This window comes from Drosophila elegans, unplaced genomic scaffold (assembly GCF_018152505.1).
Source record: "Drosophila elegans isolate 14027-0461.03 unplaced genomic scaffold, ASM1815250v1 contig_349, whole genome shotgun sequence".
NCBI classification, from domain to species: Eukaryota; Metazoa; Arthropoda; class Insecta; order Diptera; family Drosophilidae; genus Drosophila; species Drosophila elegans.
The window spans coordinates 1,182,884-1,204,683 of NW_024545729.1; the positions used below are offsets into that span (position 1 = coordinate 1,182,884).

Here is a 21,800-nt window from a genome sequence, read left to right on the forward strand (position 1 = left end):
TTTTAATTAATTTCGTTTTGATTGGCGATAATTCAAAAGTAAACAAACCCAGATCAGCTGTTCGTGCCACTCACAGGCCGGAGTGGCAGTGCCTAAATGCTAATGCGCCAATCGAATCAGGCACATTCAAACAGTCCACTAATGCGGCAGTGGAATCAGGCTATAAGAAAAAAAGCTGTTGCAGAATATAGTAGCTGTTGCAGATATGCTGCCTCTGTGAACAGGCAATTTGCCGCGAAAAACATGCTGAGATCGGGACCGATTACCTTAAGTATCGACTATAATATTTATCGAGATGGATGCTTAAGTGTCGTAAAATTAGAGTCTTAGTTTGGCCACACTTCCAGCAGTCGAAAAAATATGTATACAATTAAATGAAAATACAATATGAGTTTTTGTAATAAGTAACCAATATGAATAATTGCGTTGTTGAGGTGGAGTACGAATATGTTGTGTTAAAAGTAAGTTTACAAAAAGGGATCGCTTATAGACGTACGGATGAGTGAATATTATGTATTAGTATCGCATTAAGCATTTTCGTTTTGCAAAGCATTACAAAAACGATTTTTGTTTCAGATTAATGGTTACGATATTAGCAATTTGCCAAGGTATGAAGCGGTTCAAAAGTTCCTTCAAGCTAAAGAAACCCTAGTAGTTGAACTGTGCAGACAGAAGCACAATGAATTAGATTTAATGTTAGAACCAGACGCCAACACCAAACTATCCGATGTGGACAAAATCGATCCGATTTTGCAATTAAACACCTGCGAGCCAGTCTTTTCTACCCTACTAGCAAAACCAGTCGAAGCAGCCCCATCAGCGTCCACAAGAACTGCCAGTGCCTCTCAACAAGTGGATTCCACCCCCTCGACAATTCCTGCGGCTTCGGAAGCAATCACAACAAAGAATCCTGTCATCTTAACTCTGCGTGCTTTAAGCCATGAAGAACGGTCAGGTCGCTCCGCAGTTTTTGCCGCTTCGAAGGAAACGCAGACCCATACCTCGATCCAAACAGACGTCTTAAAAGATCACGACATAGTTCAGACTCTGACCGACCACTTTATCGAGCAGGAACACCACTTGTTTGAACAATGTTTGGAGCCGGAAATCGATATTGAGGTAGCTAACAACAAATAAATTTGTTTAAATACGTGGCCTTTACACAACAGGACCGACACAATTCAAGCTTTGTGTTTTAGCCTAACGATTATCTCGTTATCCTTTGTTTCCTTTCTTGTTTTACATTTATATTATATTGCTCCCATGGAAACAATCGGAATATTAAACAAAATTAATTTAAAAACATAATAATACATAATATAAATCGAAATTTAAGTATTTTCAAGAATATTTGAATTTAGCAATAGCTGCAAGGGTGCATGAACTTCGGCTTGTCGAAGTTTGCTTCTTTTCTTGTTATATCATAGGTAATTTCTAAAATAATGCAAAATTTATTTACTAATATCAAGCTAATTTGAAAACAAAAAATAAATTTCAGTTCCTAACATAGCGTATTGTGAAGATAAATACAAATCTTTACCTAGGTAAGGTAAAATGTTGCCTCATATATGTATCCCCGGTAAATTGTAATCGTTGAAAAGAATGTTACAGGTAGAATAAAGCGGTTCTGTCCCTTTAAATTGACGAGTCGATCTAGCCATGTCCGTCTGCCTGTGCGTCTGTGTATATAAAACTAAATATATATATATATATATAACTATAAAAGTTAGTTTACAGTTTGTTAGCTGAGTAACGTGTACCTAATAGTCTTTCTTGTGTTTACTAGTTAGGGTATAAGGTATGCACCTTATAGATGATTTTTTTAAATATCTGAAATCGTAATCAATTAATGTATCTAGAGTTCAACTCGTATAAATTAAATAACAACTAAGTTTTGAAGATTTTTTAACAAATTGTCCTATGACAACTATAACCTACAGTTGACCGATTTTTGTAAGGTTCAAATCCAAGTAAAAGTTAAATTAGTTCTATACTCATACGGTTAAAAAGTATGAAATTTTAATTTTCTTTCCAAAAAGTTTAATCAAGTTTAAATTGTTTTTTATTTAACAGGAAGTAACGCTCATTAAGACGGTTGAAAATGCAAACAGTGATCAAATTGGGCTCCTGGTTTGCTCCTCTGGATTTCAATCGACAAACATCGATACGAATAAATGTGATGTAGTGTGCAATGATTCAGAGCACTGCGAGGATGTGTTTATCAGTGGTATACAACCGGAAAGTATAGCTCATCGAGATGGTCGCCTACGACAGGGTGACCAGATACTACGTGTTAACGGTGTGGATGTGAAAAACCAGGACGAGGTGGAAGCACAGATAGCGGATAGTAGCACCGCAGTAACGCTCCTAGTTAGTCGAATTCTATACCCTGTAAGATTGAGTTTGTTTTTACAGTGCCTAATTAAAATGTATTTTAAATTTACGAGACTCCACGTTAATACGGGTATGACAATACAATGTTCGCCTCATTCACTGACGGATTCATTGAAGCTCAGAAACAGAGACAACTATGTGGATACTGCTTGAGATAACGTTAACATTAAATTCAAACTTTGTTGTTTTTAGTTTATCTCGCTAAAAATAGTAAAAATAGTTCTTATACATTGAAGCCTCGCTTTTTCCATACGTTTTGTCGTGAACTCCAATAAATTAGCAAAATTGTACTTTTTAAATACAATTTTGACCATTGATGTATCGCCCCGGTGGTATTTTATCAAATGGTATTTTTTTTTACACAATTCCGTCTAGTATTTTTACTATCGGGTATCGGTTTCTGTCAATTTTCTTCAGTCATTGCTCATTGGAATCGTCATACGTTTGTTTTGCTCACACTTACGTAAAATCGAATAGTTTAAAATAAAATAGCAATGAATGAGGTCAGCAATGAAGTGTCATAAGCGCATAAGCGGTGCAGACGTGTAATCAATTTGCCCTGAAGACGGTTGTCGTTGAAGCAACCGAAAAATATCGAAGGGAAATTATTAAAACATTTTGTTTTTTAATGTTTCCATTATCTCATGACCCTGAGCCGGCTTACAAAAATTTAACTCGCAAAAAGTGATCACATTTTTCATTTTGTCCTTTTAAAGGTTAGCTAAGTATCAAAAATAATGTAAATAATAAATACCACTTTAATTAGGCACTGACTTGAGTTTTAGAAGTTACGCGTTTGACTAATTATGATATAATTAACTTGATTTTAATAGGAAGACGAGGACGACGAAGACATTAATTTTGAATACGCCAATACATTTTTACCAGATGACTACACAAATGTAGTGGATAAATTGGACAAGGTCCTAATAAGTCACGTTCAAACTTTTGAAGAAATATCCAACGAAACCAAATGCTGTCAGTCGCCATCTGATCAGCAGCCATTAGATTCCAATGTCAAAATATCTTCGTTGCCGAAAAAAATGATTGACCAATCTGTAAAGTCGTGTAGTAAAATAAAACTTCATCCAGATGCAATTTTGGACCATCGAACAACTTTAAATCCATCTTCAAGCGAAAGTCAAGTACAAGTCCAATACGATTACGACGAAAGCGAGCACATCTACGAGACCATTCCAGAAGATTCCGAGTCTGAACCACTTTACTGTTCTCCGTATCAGAGTTCAAACGGCAAAACTTCAATGGGTTCATGCTCATCCGCACTAGCGGCGACTCCGGCTGAAGCATTAGAAACGACAATGCAGCAACAAACTCAGCGAGTCGCCCAGTGGTTGGGCTTAAAACCGCATTATCCCAGAGCTATGCATACGCTGGTTGGTCGACCCCCACCATTAAAATTAAGCCAACAACCGACCTGTAGTCGTGTTTTTACATTGCGCAGCACATTGACCAACACAAGCCGGTCCAGCAGTAGTGGAGTTGCATATAGCGGCTATGGAGCAAACAATATTGTTGGTGGAAACGTGGCTCCTGGCGAAGAAGTTGACAACTCATCGAGTGCCTACAACACTGGTGGCTCTAACAATAGTGCCTCGCCCCATCAAAATATACCGAATGTTGATGACGATATCACTGCCAACCAAAAGATAGAAAACTCAGTGACTGATGGCCCCAGAGACTCAGTGGATTCAACTGCTGTGAGCAGTATGTTGCTGTTGCCATTTGGAAAGTCTGGTCGTATTGGTCTTTGTTCTTCCAATTTGCCAACAGCGTATGTCAGCGGTAGGTAAATCAATATTACAGTTCATTGTTATTTCGTTGCAAATATGAGACTTTCCTTACCAGTGTTAGAGAGGACTGTATTAAGCTAGATGGCTTAAAAATTCTTATTAAAATTTTCCCGAAAAATGCTAAAATCAGGCGGAATGCTTCGCAGAGGGTATTATAGTTTCTCGCATCGAAGAAGAGAACTTAAAGCCTTCTAAAGTTTGTATATTCTTGATCAGCATCTCAGCTCAGTTTATCTCTAATATTCCTATCATATCAGTAGTGGTCTAACAGTCAACCGACCGGTTTTTGTGCACTAATTTCTTCACTTCATGACGAGTTGGTCATCTGTTGACGTCGATGGTCGTCCGGAGCGACCCAAGTCATCAATACATTCCCGATCCTCTTTGTCCGAAATGTTGGGTCCAAAAAGTTTAAATTGAAAATTGTCCTTACCTTTTGTCCCCAGTAGTAGTACAAGTTTATAGCGTACAACCACGTTGTGACTCTAATACTCTTAAATGCGATGCTACCATTCAAAAATCGCAACAAATTTATTAGCTATTTCTTAACAAACAAATACTCAAATTTTAAATTGGCGTGTTTTGCCATAACAAAAAGCACATACTTCATTCTCTGTATTTGTTTTAATTGTAAGTTTTCCGCGAATATGAAAAATGTACACAAATTTGACTTGATTTTTGCGACTACCAGTAGCGAAAGTACCCATAGATGAACCGAGATTTATAATTCACAATTACAAAATAAAATAAGATTCAATTTAACATAAAAACAAGAAAGGAAGCAAACTTTGGCAATTGAAGTTCACATACCCTTGCAGCTTTGCAAAAATTAAATATTCTTGAAAACATTAAAATTATGATTTACTTGCTAGTGATCTATACAAGCCTTTTTTTGCTTTTTATTTCAGAGAGTCACAGCAAGGCAAGCTACGAAAATGAGAACATTCAACTCAAAAACGACCTTAAGTTATTGGGAGTTAAGCAAACTGAAGAACCCTATAGCCATTGTCCACAGTTCAACGCGCCAAATTTGAGTAGCTATCACTTCGTAAGTAGTCAGGAGGTAAGTGCTACGACTCGCTAATTTAGCCTGTCAGGTTCTTATTCTTGTGTACGAATTACCCCTCAAATATTCCCTATTCCCTGTTCGTTGCACAAGAATTTTATTTGCACAAGAATCTTAGCGAACATTCAATTGTCGAACATTTTCAAAGGCAGCATGTCAGCAAATCAAACCAACCAACTTTTTTTATTTAATCGAAATTCGCCAGCGGATGGCCTGCTTCAGTAGACAAAGTTAAATATTTAACAGCTTTGTTGGCGTGGCTTTTTCGCAGGAAGTTTTTCTTTTTAATATTAAGTCGAGTTAAGCTTTTCCTAATAGTTTCCGGTAAAGTCACATTCATGGGATCTGCCGTCTGTGCTCTTACCCACCCCAGCTGCCACTTCTATAACCCGATCTAAGTTACACAAGCAAAATGTATTAATTTTTATACTGCACATAGTTTCGTGCCGGATTATTTTAAACTTTATTGTGTGCCCGAAATAAAAAACTGTTGTTTCCGTAGGAGCAAAGCATTTTTTATTGCAAATTCTTCTAGAGCTTTGCTTCATAACATCCCTATACCACTTTTGTAAACAGAATTTTGAATAAAATTCTAAGCACTAAACACTAAAATATACAATTAAAGAGATTTGTGACTATGTTCTTTGAACTAGTTCTCAGTTGCTGCTACAGTCGTTGCCCTAACAGTGTTGTAAAGCATAGATTAATACAAATATACAAACGCTTGTTTCATCGTTGGAAAAGGTGGATGTCATTAGGCGCTGGCTTGTGGCAACATCTGCCGTGTATAGAAGATTACACAGTTTGTAAAATCATTTTGGGGTCTAAGTTTTCGTTTGTGAAATAAGAATTTAAGAGCGGCAATATTCGAATTTGATATTTTAGGAAAGGTTCATCTGCACATTGTAAACCAGTACTATTGGCATTTCATGCATGAAGAGCAGCGGTCACCATAAATACTATCGCATAATCGCACTTAATTTGTGTGAGTAATTTGCACGGCGAAACTTGTCACTGTTTGTGTGTCGACTGCTGTGATTGGATAGTTACTTGGTAATCGCTGTTGTAGGGGGTGCTGCTGGCTCTTAGCTCGTATTATTCGGCAAATATTTATTTTTAAATTTTTACCTGGTTAACGGTTATCTAATAGTCAATTTCATGTTTCTACACCTTTGTAGTACCCTTATAATTTCAGTGTGTGTGTGTGCATTGAAGTTAATAAGACATATTCAATGTAGTCAGTCCGTCTGTTTCTATGCAAACTTGTCTCTCAGTCTTAAAGCCATCTGCTTGAAACTTACCCAAAAGTAGTCTTGCCATAGCAGTAAGTGTATAAGTCGAAACAGGCCGGATCAGACGACTATAATGACATTTAAGAAATTGTAATGGTTTACGGACAATCGGATAAATTCGATGTAGTTTATTTTTTTACACAAATACTCATAAGAAATCAAAATATAGTCGTTTTAAAGAATATTTTATTTCTTTGGCTTGCCAAAGTAATTCTTATAGTAAACTCACTAGCATTCTAAGGGCTATTGCCTTTTTTTTGCCCTTGTGATTGTTAATGAAATTTTTAGAAAAACAAATTTAAACTTAAAGAGCTACACTACAACTATGAAAAATGAGGCCATTTTGTGGAATTTTGTTTAAAGAAAGTAATCGATTCATTGTTTTAAAGTATTCCCTTTTTCGACTAATTTATTTGTTTATAGGTTGCAAATAGATGCCATGAATCCACAAGTTCAAACCGAAATTCTGGACTGCCCAATGGCGAAAACGGTGACGAAATTCCAATGGTTTGGAAAGTAAAGAGACGCCCAGACGGAACGAGATATATTGTAAAAAGACCAGTGCGAAATCGTCACCAAATTGCTATCCGGAAAAACATGCGCTGTAACGAGCTTACCACAACGGAAGAGGATACAGTATCTGAAGTCAAGATCGGTCGGTATTGGACAAAGGAAGAGCGAAAGCGGCACATTGAAAGAGCTAGAGAGAGGCGGCATAATCAGACGCAACAACAGTAACAATAGCTAAAGTAACATTTTCCTCTGTAATCATTTAATTATTATATAGCTTTAACTACAGTTTTCGTAAAGTACATAGAGGAGGGGTCAATAAGGTTGGACACTTTTTGAATTTGAGCATTATCAGTATTTAGCTTTATGAAGCTTTATATTTTGTTTTTTAAATTAAATAAAAAACAAATTCATTTTCCCTAGACACTTTTTGTTTTTTATCTTTCATTTGCTTATTACCTTGTTAAAGCTTAATACCGTTATTAAGCTCAATATTTTATTTTTAAAATGATAGTAAAAACATTTATTTTCCTTTGGGAAAAAGAAAAAAAGAAAGAAAAGAAAAAGCTGTAAAAAGGGTGTCGGTAAGGATACTTTTTAAACTGATTTTAAAATTATCCTAAAAGCGTTCTGATTATTTAGAAAATGTTTTTTTTGTTCATATCGCTAGGAGCGCCCTACTTCTTTGAATCACTTTTACATGCAATAATATCCATTGAAATTTAAAAATGTGTTCAAGCTTGTGCAACTTTTTTTAAAAAGTTAAAAGAAAAATTTTTTTTTGTAAAAATTGAGCTTGGTCACCTAAGAGCATTTCGTTAAAATCAGAAATTGTTGAAGTAGCAAAAATGAAATAAGATTAACAGTCGCATCCTACAGACCCCTCCCATATTCCCTTTTAAATTTTAGTTCGCGATCGCAAAAGATTCAAAACTGCTTGCTTGTCATGAGTCATGACTGACAAAACTTACAGAGATTATAAGAGTTACAGTCTTAGGGTAAGTCTATGTTAGTTCATAATCAAGACTTACATTAATTCCCCTAAAAGTTGTGCTTTATCAAAATGTAGTTTTGATATTTTAATTTTATTTTCAATAGAATTCGTCCATGGTCTAAGCTTTGACGATCTTTTAAAGTTCATAAAACAAAGATGAATAAATGATTGTCAAAAATTTCCGCATATATATGTTTTGTTGTTAATTGTTCCTATACTAGTTATTTGTTAGAGTTATCCCATCCATGCATACAGTCTTCGTTGATGCAGATGAATACGTGCAGCATATAAATACATATTGAGTAATTTTAAAAAATATTTTGTGTAAGCTATAACATAAAATTGTGAGTATTTTCTAAGATAATAAAAATAATATTATTTACTTAAAATAAAGTAAATACAGGTAAAAAGAGTACACATTTTAAATAAAGCCTGTTGGGGCGTGGGTGGTAATGGTCGTGGAAGTATTTGCTATATACAAAATGTTTTATGAATGCTGTGTGAGTTGTGTCGAAGTCGTTGAGGATCGCGGTGCTTTTGGCGAAGGTAAGTAGTTCTCCCAGCATTCTTCTGGAGGCTTCTTCTAGCGATGTCAGTTCCGGGGAGCCCAGGTATTTCTCCATGCCCTTGAGAGAGCTGGGCTGTTACAGATAAGATGTTCCAAGGACTCGCAGGTTCCAGCGCCATCGCATTTCCTGCAACTGCCATTGGTGGTGATGCCTAGTTTGTTAGTAAACAGAGAGAGAGAGGAGAGGACTGGACACATAAGCTGTCGCGGTTGTGCGAAGCATTGCATTGCGGCCGTCCCGCACAACTTTGTCAGCTTGTTTCTTTAAAGCAATAAACCGAATACAGAAACAGTTCTTAAGACTCATTTCAAATAATTAACTTAAAAAGAATTTAAAATCTTATTATACATTTTAAAACTTAAACTGTTTTAACACATGTTATTTTAATAGCGTAACATTGAAGATTAACCTTCTGTTAAGAAAACTTGCTGGAAAATTTGTTCTTTTAACAATTTTGAAAAAATTGGTTTTGGCCAACTTTAGCATAACCAGAAACCCACTGTTCGATCATATGACAAATCTAAATAAGATAAATGGAGTGCTATTAAACGTTAAAATACCGTACCATTAGAATACCCCCATGTAAACCTTACCTAGCCATAAGCTCCAATGTAAATCTTCCCTATAAGTACGGGTCAAGCCTCTCGCCTTTTACTACATGGCGATCCTGCTTAATCTCGCAAAATAAAAGACAAGAAATTACTACTGCGCACTCACTGGCAATCGAGAATACACTTAATCAATGTCCGAAGCCACTGACTAATGAGCAGCACAAGGCTAGGCAACCCGAGGTCCTTGCTGCAAGACGGCGGCAAATAAAACAATACGAAGTAAGGACTCATATTCCCCTGGTTATCAGACCAAAAAAAAGAGGTGGTCAGCTCGCCAATAATCGGCGAAAACGATCTGCACTGGTGGCAAGGCTCAACTCAGATCCTCCACCATTTTTAAGCACAGCCTACGAAATTTGGGCGCAAATAGATGCCCTTTGCGAACAGGAGGAAAGGCGGAAGCAGAGGCAGAGCAACAGCAGAGCACCAACAACGAACGGCAACAGAGGACTGGTGGCAGCAGTGAATAAACAAAAAATATTTTACGTAAAACAAAATAAACAAGTGTGCTTTTAGATGCACCTTAGTGGCAAAAAGCGTTGATCGCCACCACCATATTATTAAATTTAATACTGAATATGGCAAATTTTAATAAACAAAAATGATAGAAGAAACCAAAATAATAATACGAATAAATAAACAAAATACGCATATAATCCTGTTGGGCAACAAATAAAACTGATGTATTCGATTTGCCCTTATGTGAAATAAAAATAAAAATTGTGATGTGAATTTTGAATACGGGATGTGGTTCAGTGTAAATGTTCTATTAGAGAAACATTATACACAACGTCTCACAGCACTAAGTTATCGATAGTTGTCATTTTTGGTTATTGTGCTCCCTATGTAATGCTGATAGCCGGCAAAGTAATTTTGATTGAATTCTGGTGCGCTAAATCAACAATAACAGTATTTTATTCTTATAAATTGTGTTTGCAGTAGAGAATGTTATCCGGAGGGGCTTTCCCTCGTATTTTTGTCATTTTTTCGTTGTCTCTGCATATGTACTCAAAGGCGTGTCGGAATACTGCCGGAATGTGTACCTGGCCATATAAGTTTTCTAGTGTACACACGTAAATTTTGAGCCACTTTACTTGGGTGCCATTGAGTGTTGCTTGTGAAATAACACAAACGTGATATTCTGTGGTACATTTTGTCCAGTTGATCTGATTGCAGGGAAAGTGTTGGCCAAAATGTTACATTTCAATTACAGATCAGCTATTTATATGCCTATATTGTTGTTGGTCTGAGACAGGGGTGGGAGCATAAAAGAAGTTACAAGGGGTGAGTGACACAAAAGTTGTGTGTTAGGGGTTGGTTATGAGCGCGGTATTCGGTGTGTTTTGTGGCATCGCGGATAACAAGATTCGGATGACAAGAGAGAGCAAACACTTTAATTTTGCCTTTTCGAAGCTATTTGCCTTTAAAAATTTGTCTGCAATCCGAGTAAGTCCGCCTGAGTGTGACATTCTACCAAGTATATACCCATGGATGATGAATAGGCATGCCATTACACTCGTGTGTAGCAATTACTCCCATAAACATGCGTATGTATACCAAGTGCACTTTCGGTCTTTTTTATATATTGCAGAGAATCACTAAGGGAAGACACTGCAAATATTTTTTAGCCAGCGCACGGAGTTAAGAAGTGACTTGGTGATTGAAAATGTGGCTAAACGAGGAAGTCCTGTAGTTTATTGACATGTCTGCAGCACACATCAACTCGGAATTCGAATTCAGTGGCTTCAATAGAGTGAGTTCTAGTTCAGCATCCAGCTCCATCTCATCATTCAACTTCTCATCGGCTTCCGTGTCATCGAGCTCCTCCTCATTGCGCGAAAGCGGTATTCTACCGGGCGAGAGTGTCGGCGGCTGCTCGCTGTCCGCGAACTTTGTTACGCTTCAAAAAAAGGACAAGAGTGCTATTGCTGCCATTGCCATGTCGACCCAAGTCACTCCGAAGATCATGAGCAGCATTAATGCGAAGGAGTCAATCCACAAATCGAACCCCGTACACCACCACGAACTGGTTGAGGAGCCCAAAGTCAATGCTGCGTCTCTTCCACTCTCCGACGATCCGCGAACACTGCAACTGGCGCTGGAACTGTCCCTGGTCGGATTCAATGACAATCAAACTTGCTTTGCACAACCTGCTCAAGCCCTATCGCTACCCCTAACCGCACAAAACGACTTCGAGATGGGCGCCATCAATGGAGTGGCCGCGTTCTCCAAAACCGATAGCTCCCTGCCGCCTCCTTCGGCATCCAGTTGCCTCTTGTTACCCGTTGCCGGCACCGTCAGCCTAGAAGATCGATCGAAGAAGTCGCAAAACATGACCGAATGTGTTCCAGTACCCAGTTCCGAACATGTGGCCGAAATAGTCGGTAGACAGGGTAAGTGTAATGGATAATAGGATTTTTTTGTTACTCATTTATGTATTTTTATGCTACTAATGTCATAAGTAGACATCTGATTTTATATAAAACATGAAGAACATTTTTTAAAATAAAATTTATCATTTTGCTCTCAGCATATTTAAGCATTTTCGACTTTTTTTTATATATTTTAAACAAACCTATTAATGTTCAAAATATATGATCATAAGTAAATCACCAAAGCGTTACTAAAGTAAACTTCATAGGTTTCAGCATCAGATATTTTATGACTTTCAGTTGCGAGACATTTCCATTTTCTTCAATCATTCAGGAATTTAATTATTCTTTTCCAAATTCTTACGATATTTAATCGATTATCGGGTCAGCTTTATCCTTCGTCACTGGATATTTGGAAAACGGAGTTCGAGCATAGTGTTCACTCTTGTTTTTTTTAGCAATGAGTGGCTAACCTCAGTGAGCTCAGATAATGCGTCCACAACTCCTCTATTTTATGAAAACAATTTTGAAGTTCGTAGTTCTTTGGTAATTAAATAAAATACAGTACAGTATTGAATGCTCTTATTGCCCGTAGTTCAAATAAAAAGGATACAAAATTTAAAAATTTAATAAAAAAATTTCAAAATTTGTTAAAAACAAAAAGAAATGGAAACAAACTTCGGCAAGCCCAAGCTCATATTCTCTTGCAGCTATTTTAAAAATAAAATTTCCTTTAAGAAGACAATATTTCGATTTTTATGCCTACATGTTTAACAACGGGGAATATATGATGATTTTCTTCTAAATTATTCTATCGTTCCTATTGTTACACATCATTGTTCGTAGTTCTGAAATAAATGAAAAGAAAATATAACCTTCTTCGACATATAGTAATAGTTAAATATTTCACAATTACGGTTTAAATTTAATAAAAATGTACTATATCATATAACTCCCATGGAAACAATAAAAATATATAAACAATTTTTTTTGAAATGTAACTTTTCTATTTTTAATTGTTATTTTTTTTTTTGTCTTAATATTAATTTGACAGTTCAGAATTATGCTTTTAATTTTATTAAAATTGGAAAACGATGTCATATAGCTGCCATAGGAACTATCGAATAATTAAGCTGCAAATCATCATAGCTTCAAGGTTTTTAAACATATACGCATGTAAATGATAATTTTAATGTTTTGAAGAATATTTAATTTTTGCAATAGCTGCAAGGGTATATGAACTTCTTCTTGTCGAAGTTTGCTTCCTTTCTTGTTTAAATTTGAAATTGATTCTTTCAAACTAATTTGTATATTTTTAAAGCGGCCGAGCACTTTGCTTAAAAGCTATATGGTGGATAAATAACTTAATTTTTATACGCTTTCATACAGCTGCAACACGATAAACTAATTTTACAGTATTGCCAACTTAGCTCCCTTCTTATTGTGTTCGATTTTTGACCAACCGATGCGGGTTGAGCAACGTGTATCTTATAGCTGGACTGCGGCACCTTAAGCTTAAAAAAAAATAAAAAAATTTTTATAAATATCTTGTTGTCGTTTTTAGGTTGCAAAATCAAAGCATTGAGGGCTAAGACCAACACTTACATCAAGACACCAGTTCGAGGAGAGGAGCCGGTGTTCGTAGTGACTGGTCGGAAGGAAGATGTGAACAAGGCCAAGCGGGAAATCCTTTCCGCTGCTGACCACTTCAGCCTAATACGAGCATCGCGCAAGCCGATGAGCGACGGCCCCAGCACCGGCATAGTAGGCATTGCGAGTTGTTCCGGAGCTGGTGCAGTTCCACGCATGCAGTCTGGACCCCCATGCATGCCAGGACAGGTAACCATACAGGTACGTGTGCCCTATCGGGTGGTGGGACTCGTGGTGGGGCCCAAAGGCGCTACGATCAAGCACATTCAGCAAGAGACTCAGACCTACATTGTGACACCGTCGCGCGAAAAGGAGCCAATTTTTGAAGTGACTGGCTTGCCGGACAACGTAGACACTGCCCGAAAGCAGATAGAAGCTCATATTGCCCTCCGAACTGGGGCCGGATCTGGAAGCGGGGACGCCGGTGCTATGCCAGGTAGTGACTTGATTGAGGCAAATGAGTTCGAGGCAAATGTCCTGCCGACAATAAATTCGCTAACCCAGATACTAAATGATGATTTGAACTCCGAGATTTTGTCGTCTATATACAAAAATGCGATGCCGTCTGCACAGGACTACGCAAATAACTCAATGAAGATTGTGGGAAATGGTAGCAACTCTTCAAAGCCCATGCCAGGCTATCATGCTGGCCACTGTTTTCAGAAAACCGAATTCTCTGACGTGGAAATGATGGCAACTTTGACACCAACAAGAGTGTCCGATAAGCATCTTCCTGCAAACGAAGTTTCCGTTCCCCTGGCCAAAGCTAATGTTGTATTCCGCAATGCGTCTAACAAAACATTAACCTTCTGCCCTCCCACATCCACATCCGCATCCGCATCGATTCATTCCAACTCCAATGCAAACATCTTAACAAGATCTTGTTCATCTGCTTCCTCGACAACTTCAACAAAGAGCACCAACAACAGCGCCAACACACCTCCAGAAATACTGAATATATGGAAGAATATTAGCGACTCAATCGACGTGGATGAGGGCATAGGCGACTCGCCCAGTATCTGGAATCAGCCCGCAAATATCATACCGACAGCTCACTGCTCCCCCACTATCTCAATTAGTCCTACGGACTCGCTCTTGGGCCTCGCCGAACATTCTGCAAATCAAAAGAACATGCACCTCACAAAAGAACCGACTGTGTGTAACACCCAGCAAAAGCCACAATCCATTCAGTTGCAGTCTAACCCGGACAAGTTCTTAATTCACCGCGAGTGTTTCGTTTGTAATGAAAACAATGTTACCACTGCTTTGGTCCCGTGTGGACACAACATGTTCTGCATGGAGTGCGCAAACCAAATCTGCATTTCCATGGAGGCAGTTTGCCCGGTTTGCAACTCTATTGTTTACCATGCAATGCGCATTCTAGGATAATTTTAGTTGTATTAGTTTCTCAAATCATTGACTATGTTTAAATACGTTTAATTCGTTGGTTTTGTAATTTATTGATGTTTTTGTTTGTGGCTTCCGTGAAGTGCACTGAAATGTAGTTTTTTATTCCTTACAAAATGGTTTGACCTGGAACATTAGCATTTCAACCTAATTTAAGACGGCACGCGCTTTTGAGACGCTTTTGCACGCTGCAGCATTTCGAAAAATTCTAATTGTTATCTAAACACTATAATGGACTTTTTATTATTTATACCCGTCCGCAAACAGAACAACGCTAAAACCAAGCAAAAGAGAACAGAAGCCAAGAACAGCCAATACAAAATTCCAATTTTGAGAAATGGAATTGCATTGTTGCAGTCTAATATCAGCTTAAATTATTTCTGGTTCAATAGTTCAAATGCAAATGCAAGTTTTTTGAACTTATGCGTAGGTAAATTGTAGATAACAACTTGTTGCTTTTTCATTTAAACTTTGTTTTGGTTTAATTACCAATATTTGATGTATGGACTTTTGATTTGCAAACGTTTGTGTCATTAACACATTTCTGACACTTGTACAGTCGCAGAAGGTATTATACTTTCTGTCAGCAGTTTGCAAGTTTGAAGTAGACATTTCCAATCCTATAGGGGATATATATTCCTGATCAGCATCAGCATCTGTCCGTCCGATTCTACGCAAACTAGTCTCTCAGTTTTAATGCTATTTACATAAAGCATTTGCGAAAAATTGTGCTCAACAATTTAGCAAAATAATGTTAGTTAGTAGAAAAGATTCAATTTTATTATCAGTTTTGGATATTGGAGTTTCAATTTGATGACTTATTTTTAAAGGAATGAAGTCGAGCGGATATTTTTTTAAATTTAATATGTTTTACAGAAACCTAATGATAGGTACAAAAGTTATGTAGACATGTATGTATAAACGAGACATTTTTAATTTTATATATATCGTATATTGTTGATCAGCATCACTAGGGGTACCGATCTCGCCGTGACCGTCTGTCCGCTCGTTTTGACGCAAATTAGTGCCTCAGATTTAGAGCTATCAAGATGACTTTAAAATATTTAACTATTACTGAACCCCGAAGAATATTACCACAAAATTTAAAAACTGCAAAGTTCTTTTTTTCCGGTTGTTCCAATGGAAGCTTTATGATAAAGTCCTGCAGTAGAAGAAAAACTTGGACAAACGGATATGGATAGATCGATTCTCCTAGTGATGCTGATCAAGATTATTTACATATATATATTATGTCCGAATTGTCTTCTTAACTGCGTTGTAAACTTTTGGAAGGGTATATAAATTAAAGACGTTCATATAGAAGAAACAGGCGATTACATATTTAAAAAAGAGTTCTAACATTGGTTTTTTTTAACTTTGTTGAGGGTGTTTTAATACTGGTCAAAGAAAAACAAAAAAACGGATGGTCAGATCATAAAAAGTTCAATCTCTTCTCCGCTGGATCTGCGTATCCGCTTACATCTCGCAGAATTTTGTCTGATATCAATGTCTTATTTATATAGATTAGATTTTCTTCAAAAGGGATATTGATTTCTTGATCCGATCCGGCTTGTTCCCATTTATACTACCTGCAATAGAAAGACAACTTTTGGCAAAGTTTCAAAGATAGCTTTAAAACTGATGCTGATCAAGAATATATTTATTTTATGGGATCGGAAAAGCGCCATTCAATGCGTTGGAAACTTTTGACTGAAATTGTAAGGGTTTAAAAATAGAAGCTTATTCTAAATTATCAGTGCAAAACACACTGTAATCCACCTAAAAAGCGATTTCGGAATATGGCAACACATTTCAACTTGTATTATTTATACTGAAATACATGTATCCAAGTAGGAGCATAGTATCTATAAGTAAAATAAATGAAATTGTTCTATGATAATAACGAAATGCATGACACAAGTGAAATAGACCGACCATCCCCTAGATTTGTTTGGCTTAAGGCTCGAATATAGGTTTATAGAAGAGTTAATACTATTAAAAAGCTATCATACAAAAAAAAAATCAAGACTTAAATCCAAAGAACTCTTAGAATTCGCAATTTGTTTTCTATTTTTGCATTTTCGAAGCTTCATTAATAGAAGTTTTTATAAGATTACGCTATCCGTTGAAATTTTGTTTCAGCATATTCCTTAACCCAATAGTGTATTATAAATTTTTAATAATATAAAATGGCGGAGTAAGAGTAGTATTGATTAAAACATTTGGATTATTATTATTATTTATTTATTAACTTCTGTTTTACGAAGTTTGTTTTTTCCCTGGTGCACTTTATTTAAGTTTTGAAGTTAGAAAACTAAAAAGCAAGAACACGCGATGTCTCGGTACAATTACTCGAGTGTCTTTTAACCTTAAAAAAAAGTTTTAAATATGTATTTGAGGTTATTTTCATGAAAAATGGCTTTTAATTAGAAGACAAATACAACTGTACTCACCATTTGTTTTTAAAGGTTACACCTTTTGTTCGTTGTAAATAATAAACGGTGCAATATTTCACACGAAGTTACCCTACAGATATTCCAGAAAGATACAAAATGTTTTAAATGCAATTTTTGTATGACATAATTACACAGGCTTCAAAATTTAAACCGATTTAGGGGGATTTTCCCCGGAGATCAAACCTTTATTTTTGCGGGGCACTTGACCCATGATTTATAAAATTATACTCAACATTTTTATGTATGCTGCAATTTTTTTTAAGTGCAAATAGCGTTTTTAACATGTTTTCATGCCATGTTTTCATCAATGATTTTGCAGGCTCTTATATTTAAAAAAGTGGGATTCTGTTTTCGTTGTTTTTGTCAGATTTTTTATTAACATCAAAGTGGTATTTGAAAACGTGTTTTCACCAAATTTTAATTTTACGCTTAACTTAGCCTAAACCTAAACTAAGCCTTTTTTTTTTCTTAAAATACAGATTCTAGAATAAAAATTTGATGTTTTTAAAAAATGTATTTGTGGTGGCTTAATTTTGCAACATTTTGAAACTTCGTCGAGCTCTATCATCTATGCTAGGAAACCAAAAAAAAATGTACCATATAAAAAATGTTTAGTGTGATTTCTTGAATAAGGGAGCCCAACTGCACCGGGAAATCGAGGTTTGATCTCTGGAAGACTTTGTCGATTTAAATTTGTAAACCAGTGTTGATTTATATGGGGCGAATCAAAACAAATCTTCATTCACAGGGATTATTAATTTAACATCAGTTTAAGGACGGTTCCAAGTCATCTCCGATTGAAACTCAGTTAGACTAGTTCTCAGTGAAATATTATACAGATTTTTAAAAAAGTATTTCAAAAGATTGGCAATCATAAAAAAATTTAGCTGTTTGTTTTTATTTCAAAAATTTTTTGAGCCACTTACCTAAAATATTTTATAAAAAACAGTAACGATTTCTTTCCGAGAAATATTTTCGCTAAACTACTATTAACTATTTGAAAATTGAACTCTTAAATTATTACCTTAGACTTATAATATGGTGCATTATCTGTTTTTGTTCAAATTCTTTGAAAATAAAATTATTATAACTATGCTTTTCATATTAACATTTCAAGTTAATAACTCAGACTTCAGTTAACAGAATTGTAGTAATTAACTCTTGATTTAGTTGTTTATTATATTCTAGAAAAATTTCTAAAGGCACATAATGTATGTAGATCCCAAGGGAAACTAGCAATAGAAATTTCTCATTAAATAAATGACATTTACACAGACGTAATATAAAAGTATATTGGATCGTATAAGTAAATGTTATGACACTAATTCTCTGAAAAATAAAAATTGACTGATAAATTAGCATTAATATTAAGATCGGCACATAACATACATTATATCAATAGATAAAGTCAAATACAAATAGTTGTTTATATTTAAAAATACGATGTATGACCCACATGTGACAACTACCTTAATAAAGCTTACGATTAATGTGAATAAAAAGACTTATACATTTATAGTCAATCATATTTAATATTTATAATACAAGGTAAATTGCGCGAATGTTAAAAACCCCAAAATATTAGAGTTCTGTTTAAATTTTGATGTTTTATATTAAAATTATTTTAGACCTGTGTTATTAAAACTGTGTCCCAAGAGTATATTGATCAATCTAGTCCGATTAATTATAATAGAGGCTTATATATTTTTAAATGTATATAATTTTAAATTAAAATCTGCAAGGTCAAAAATTCAAACGAGTGAGACTAAATAAAGGTTTATTGATCGCGCAAAATGAACATTTTACATTATTTTATAAACTATTACTAGAGTAAATTAATTTCATACAAGAATTATAAAAAATGAGCATTTATACATATACTATATTAATATATGTAAATGTATATTACATATATATTACTATATATAAATAAATAAATATATATATATCACATTATTTATATATATATATATATATATATATTTATGTTATATATATATTACTTAGCCCTAACAAATGTTCTAAGTAAGATACTATTGTAAGGAATTCAATGCGTTCTCATACATGCGAGGAATCAGTATTTAAACAAAATATCTAAGATATTTTAGGACGTATAATTAATTACCAGTTTTGTTTTCTGAAAATATTAAAAAAAGATCTAGGGTGCTTGTTTAGACTTATAATAAACTGGAATCTTATATGATGTTTGATGATAAAGTACATACTTATATACTATTTTGAGAAGATAATCATTACCCTTGTGGAAAAAGGGAAACAGAGGAATAAATACTATATACTAAAATTCGAAATGAGAAATATTGACAACCCAACCCTTCGAGTTTTAAAGATATAACTTAGATTGATAAAGGGCGTTCCCTGGTTGTAAAGGCTGAATAAATGTAAAAATGTAAATCAGCCCAGCAACAATTTCAATTTATTATAAATATTTTACAAAGCTTAATGACCTGAAAATAATACTCGAAAACTTATGCTGGATCGGCTTACACTATCGAAACATCCACAATAAGTTTGAGCAACACATATGATTTTGTATGTTATCAATTTATTTATCGCCGCAGAAATTGTTCAAACAACATATGGACATGGACATGGACATGGACACAAAAACCATTTCCAGAAAAAAGAAAAAGTCTAATGAGATTATTCTAATTCCACAACAAATTCTTAAAAAAAACGAAAATATTGCTTCTTAGGTTGTGCTGTAACACCATAAAAAGGTTCGAAAGAAATAAATGACGTTTAAATATTAGTAAGAAATTTCATAATATTTTACCGACTATCAAAAACTAAGTGCAAGTATGATAAAGTCTTTTTGGGACTTTGACGGCCGTCATATTTTAGTTCTTTTGAAATACCCGAACATTTCTTGTAGGCTCAAAAACATTTTGATTTAACTCCTTAAAAAATTATTTCTAAGAATTATGTACATACGTACATACATACAAAACGGGAGAAAATATTTTTTTACACAGTTTGTAAGGTTTTACATTTAACTTATTATTATTGGCCGCCAATGTATTTACAACGAATATTTTAAAAATGCAATTAGAAACGTACTTTTATAAATAAACAAATTAAAACCAACAATTATTGCAGGACAGAAATATATAAAAAAACGATAAATAAATTATAAATGTATATGTCTATATAAATATATTTATTTATCTAATTTAAAAAAGAAAATACAAAAACATAGATTTAACGTAAGCTCCTCAATACCATAATAATAATATTAACAATAGTAAAATATCCGTATTGTGTTCGACAGAAAATATAATATCTTAAAAGTACATTTCATATATCGACTTAAATCGGCATACTCTTTTTACTGATTAGTATTCACTTTTAAAAGCCGAGGCCCTTAAATTTATATAAGAAATATTTATGCAAATATAAGTATATACATATAGTAATGTATCACTAAATGGTTATATAATAAATTTTTCGGAGATAAATAAGTGTGGTTTCTTATTATTATTAAATTATTTTAAAAATATTTCAGCGTCCACTATTTTGTTTAAAATCATTCGTGCATGTTTAGGTTGTTTTGGGAATGTCATTAAAAACCCTATTTAAATGACTTTGATGGCTTTCTAGCGGTATTATTTATTTTTTTATTCCAAATTTAAAATCTTAAAATCTTTTGGAATTTAAAACAAATTTAAATAAATAAAAAGCTAAATGAACTGCATTGGTCTATACTATAGTAGTAAGCAAATAATTTATATTGAATTCAACCTTGACAAGAAAGGAAGCAAACTTCGGCAAGCCGAAGTTCATATACCCTTGCAGCTATTGCAAAAATTAAATATTTTTTAAAACATTAAAATTATGATTTACTTGCTAATATGTCTAAAAACATTGAAGCTATAATGACTTGCAGCTCAAATATTAGATAGTTATTTTATATAATTTTATTATTTCTATGGGAGCTATGTGATATAGTCGTCCGATTTTGATGAAATTTAAACCGTAATTCTGAAATAATTACCCAATACTATATGTCGAAGAACTAAGAAAAAAATTTAAAAACTGCTAAGTTATAATTTTTGTTCATTTTTTTCCGATTGTTCCTATGGGAGCTACATGATATACTCGTCCGATTTTGATGAAACTTAAACCGTAATTCTGAAATATTTAGCCAATACTATATGTCGAAGAACTAACAAAAAAATTAAAAAACAGCAAAGTTATAATTTTTTTTCAATTATTTTTCCGATTGTTCCTATGGGAGCTATATGCTATAGTCGTCCGATCCGGCTCGATCCGACTTATATACTACCTGCAATAGAAAGACAACTTTTGGGAAAGTTTCATGCAGATAGCTTTAAAACTGAGAGACTAGTTTGCATATAAACGGACGGACAGACGGACATGGCTAGATCGACTCTGCTAGTGATGCTGATCAAGAATATATATATATCCTTCACTGCGTTGCAAACTTCTGACTGAAATTATAATACCCTCTGCAAGGGTATAAAAATGGCTACGAACGAGAGAATTGTTCGCGTTTTCAACATTTCTTAAGAAATTACATTAAGAAGAAACGGTTCGGTCGGACATGGTGCTCTTGTAATCGAATTTTAATGTTGCTACGATTTCCTATAAATACATACATATAGGACTAGAATCTCTAATAAAGTAACG

At 34.6% G+C, this 21,800-nt stretch overlaps 2 protein-coding genes across 6 annotated transcripts; both read left to right on the top strand.

Annotated features, from left to right (window-relative positions):
- Positions 1-314: 314 nt before the first annotated feature.
- LOC108145322 (slo-interacting protein 1) lies at positions 315-8,477 on the top strand. Of its 2 annotated transcripts, none has more exons than XM_017270698.2 (6): positions 315-461; positions 577-1,119; positions 2,074-2,391; positions 3,228-4,197; positions 5,114-5,268; positions 6,987-8,477. In XM_017270698.2, exons 1-6 carry the CDS (start codon positions 414-416, stop codon positions 7,299-7,301), a joined length of 2,349 nt encoding a protein of 782 aa, XP_017126187.1. In that variant the 5' UTR covers positions 315-413; the 3' UTR covers positions 7,302-8,477. The 2 variants fall into 2 exon arrangements, with proteins under 2 accessions (XP_017126187.1, XP_017126188.1); XM_017270699.2 differs by having other exon boundaries at positions 5,114-5,253.
- Positions 8,478-10,072: 1,595 nt separating this feature from the next.
- On the top strand, positions 10,073-19,005 carry LOC108145313 (RNA-binding protein MEX3B). 4 transcript variants are annotated; one of them, XM_017270664.2, is made up of 3 exons: positions 10,073-10,134; positions 10,839-11,640; positions 13,184-19,005. In XM_017270664.2, exons 2-3 carry the CDS (start codon positions 10,950-10,952, stop codon positions 14,656-14,658), a joined length of 2,166 nt encoding a protein of 721 aa, XP_017126153.1. In that variant the 5' UTR covers positions 10,073-10,134; positions 10,839-10,949; the 3' UTR covers positions 14,659-19,005. The 4 variants fall into 4 exon arrangements, with proteins under 4 accessions (XP_017126153.1, XP_017126155.1, XP_017126154.1 ...); XM_017270666.2 differs by lacking the exon at positions 10,073-10,134 and adding an exon at positions 10,149-10,531; XM_017270665.2 differs by lacking the exon at positions 10,073-10,134 and adding an exon at positions 10,560-10,693.
- The last annotated feature ends 2,795 nt before the right edge of the window (positions 19,006-21,800 follow it).

Excerpts from the sequence above, each read along its gene's own strand:
- LOC108145322 (XM_017270698.2), top strand. The coding sequence starts at position 414 with ATGAATAATTGCGTTGTTGAGGTGGAGTACGAATATGTTGTGTTAAAA. Across the intron at positions 2,392-3,227 it reads TTAGTCGAATTCTATACCCT|GAAGACGAGGACGACGAAGA; the intron begins GTAAGATTGAGT and ends TGATTTTAATAG. Across the intron at positions 5,269-6,986 it reads ACTTCGTAAGTAGTCAGGAG|GTTGCAAATAGATGCCATGA; the intron begins GTAAGTGCTACG and ends ATTTGTTTATAG.
- LOC108145313 (XM_017270664.2), top strand. The coding sequence starts at position 10,950 with ATGTCTGCAGCACACATCAACTCGGAATTCGAATTCAGTGGCTTCAAT. Across the intron at positions 11,641-13,183 it reads CGAAATAGTCGGTAGACAGG|GTTGCAAAATCAAAGCATTG; the intron begins GTAAGTGTAATG and ends TGTCGTTTTTAG.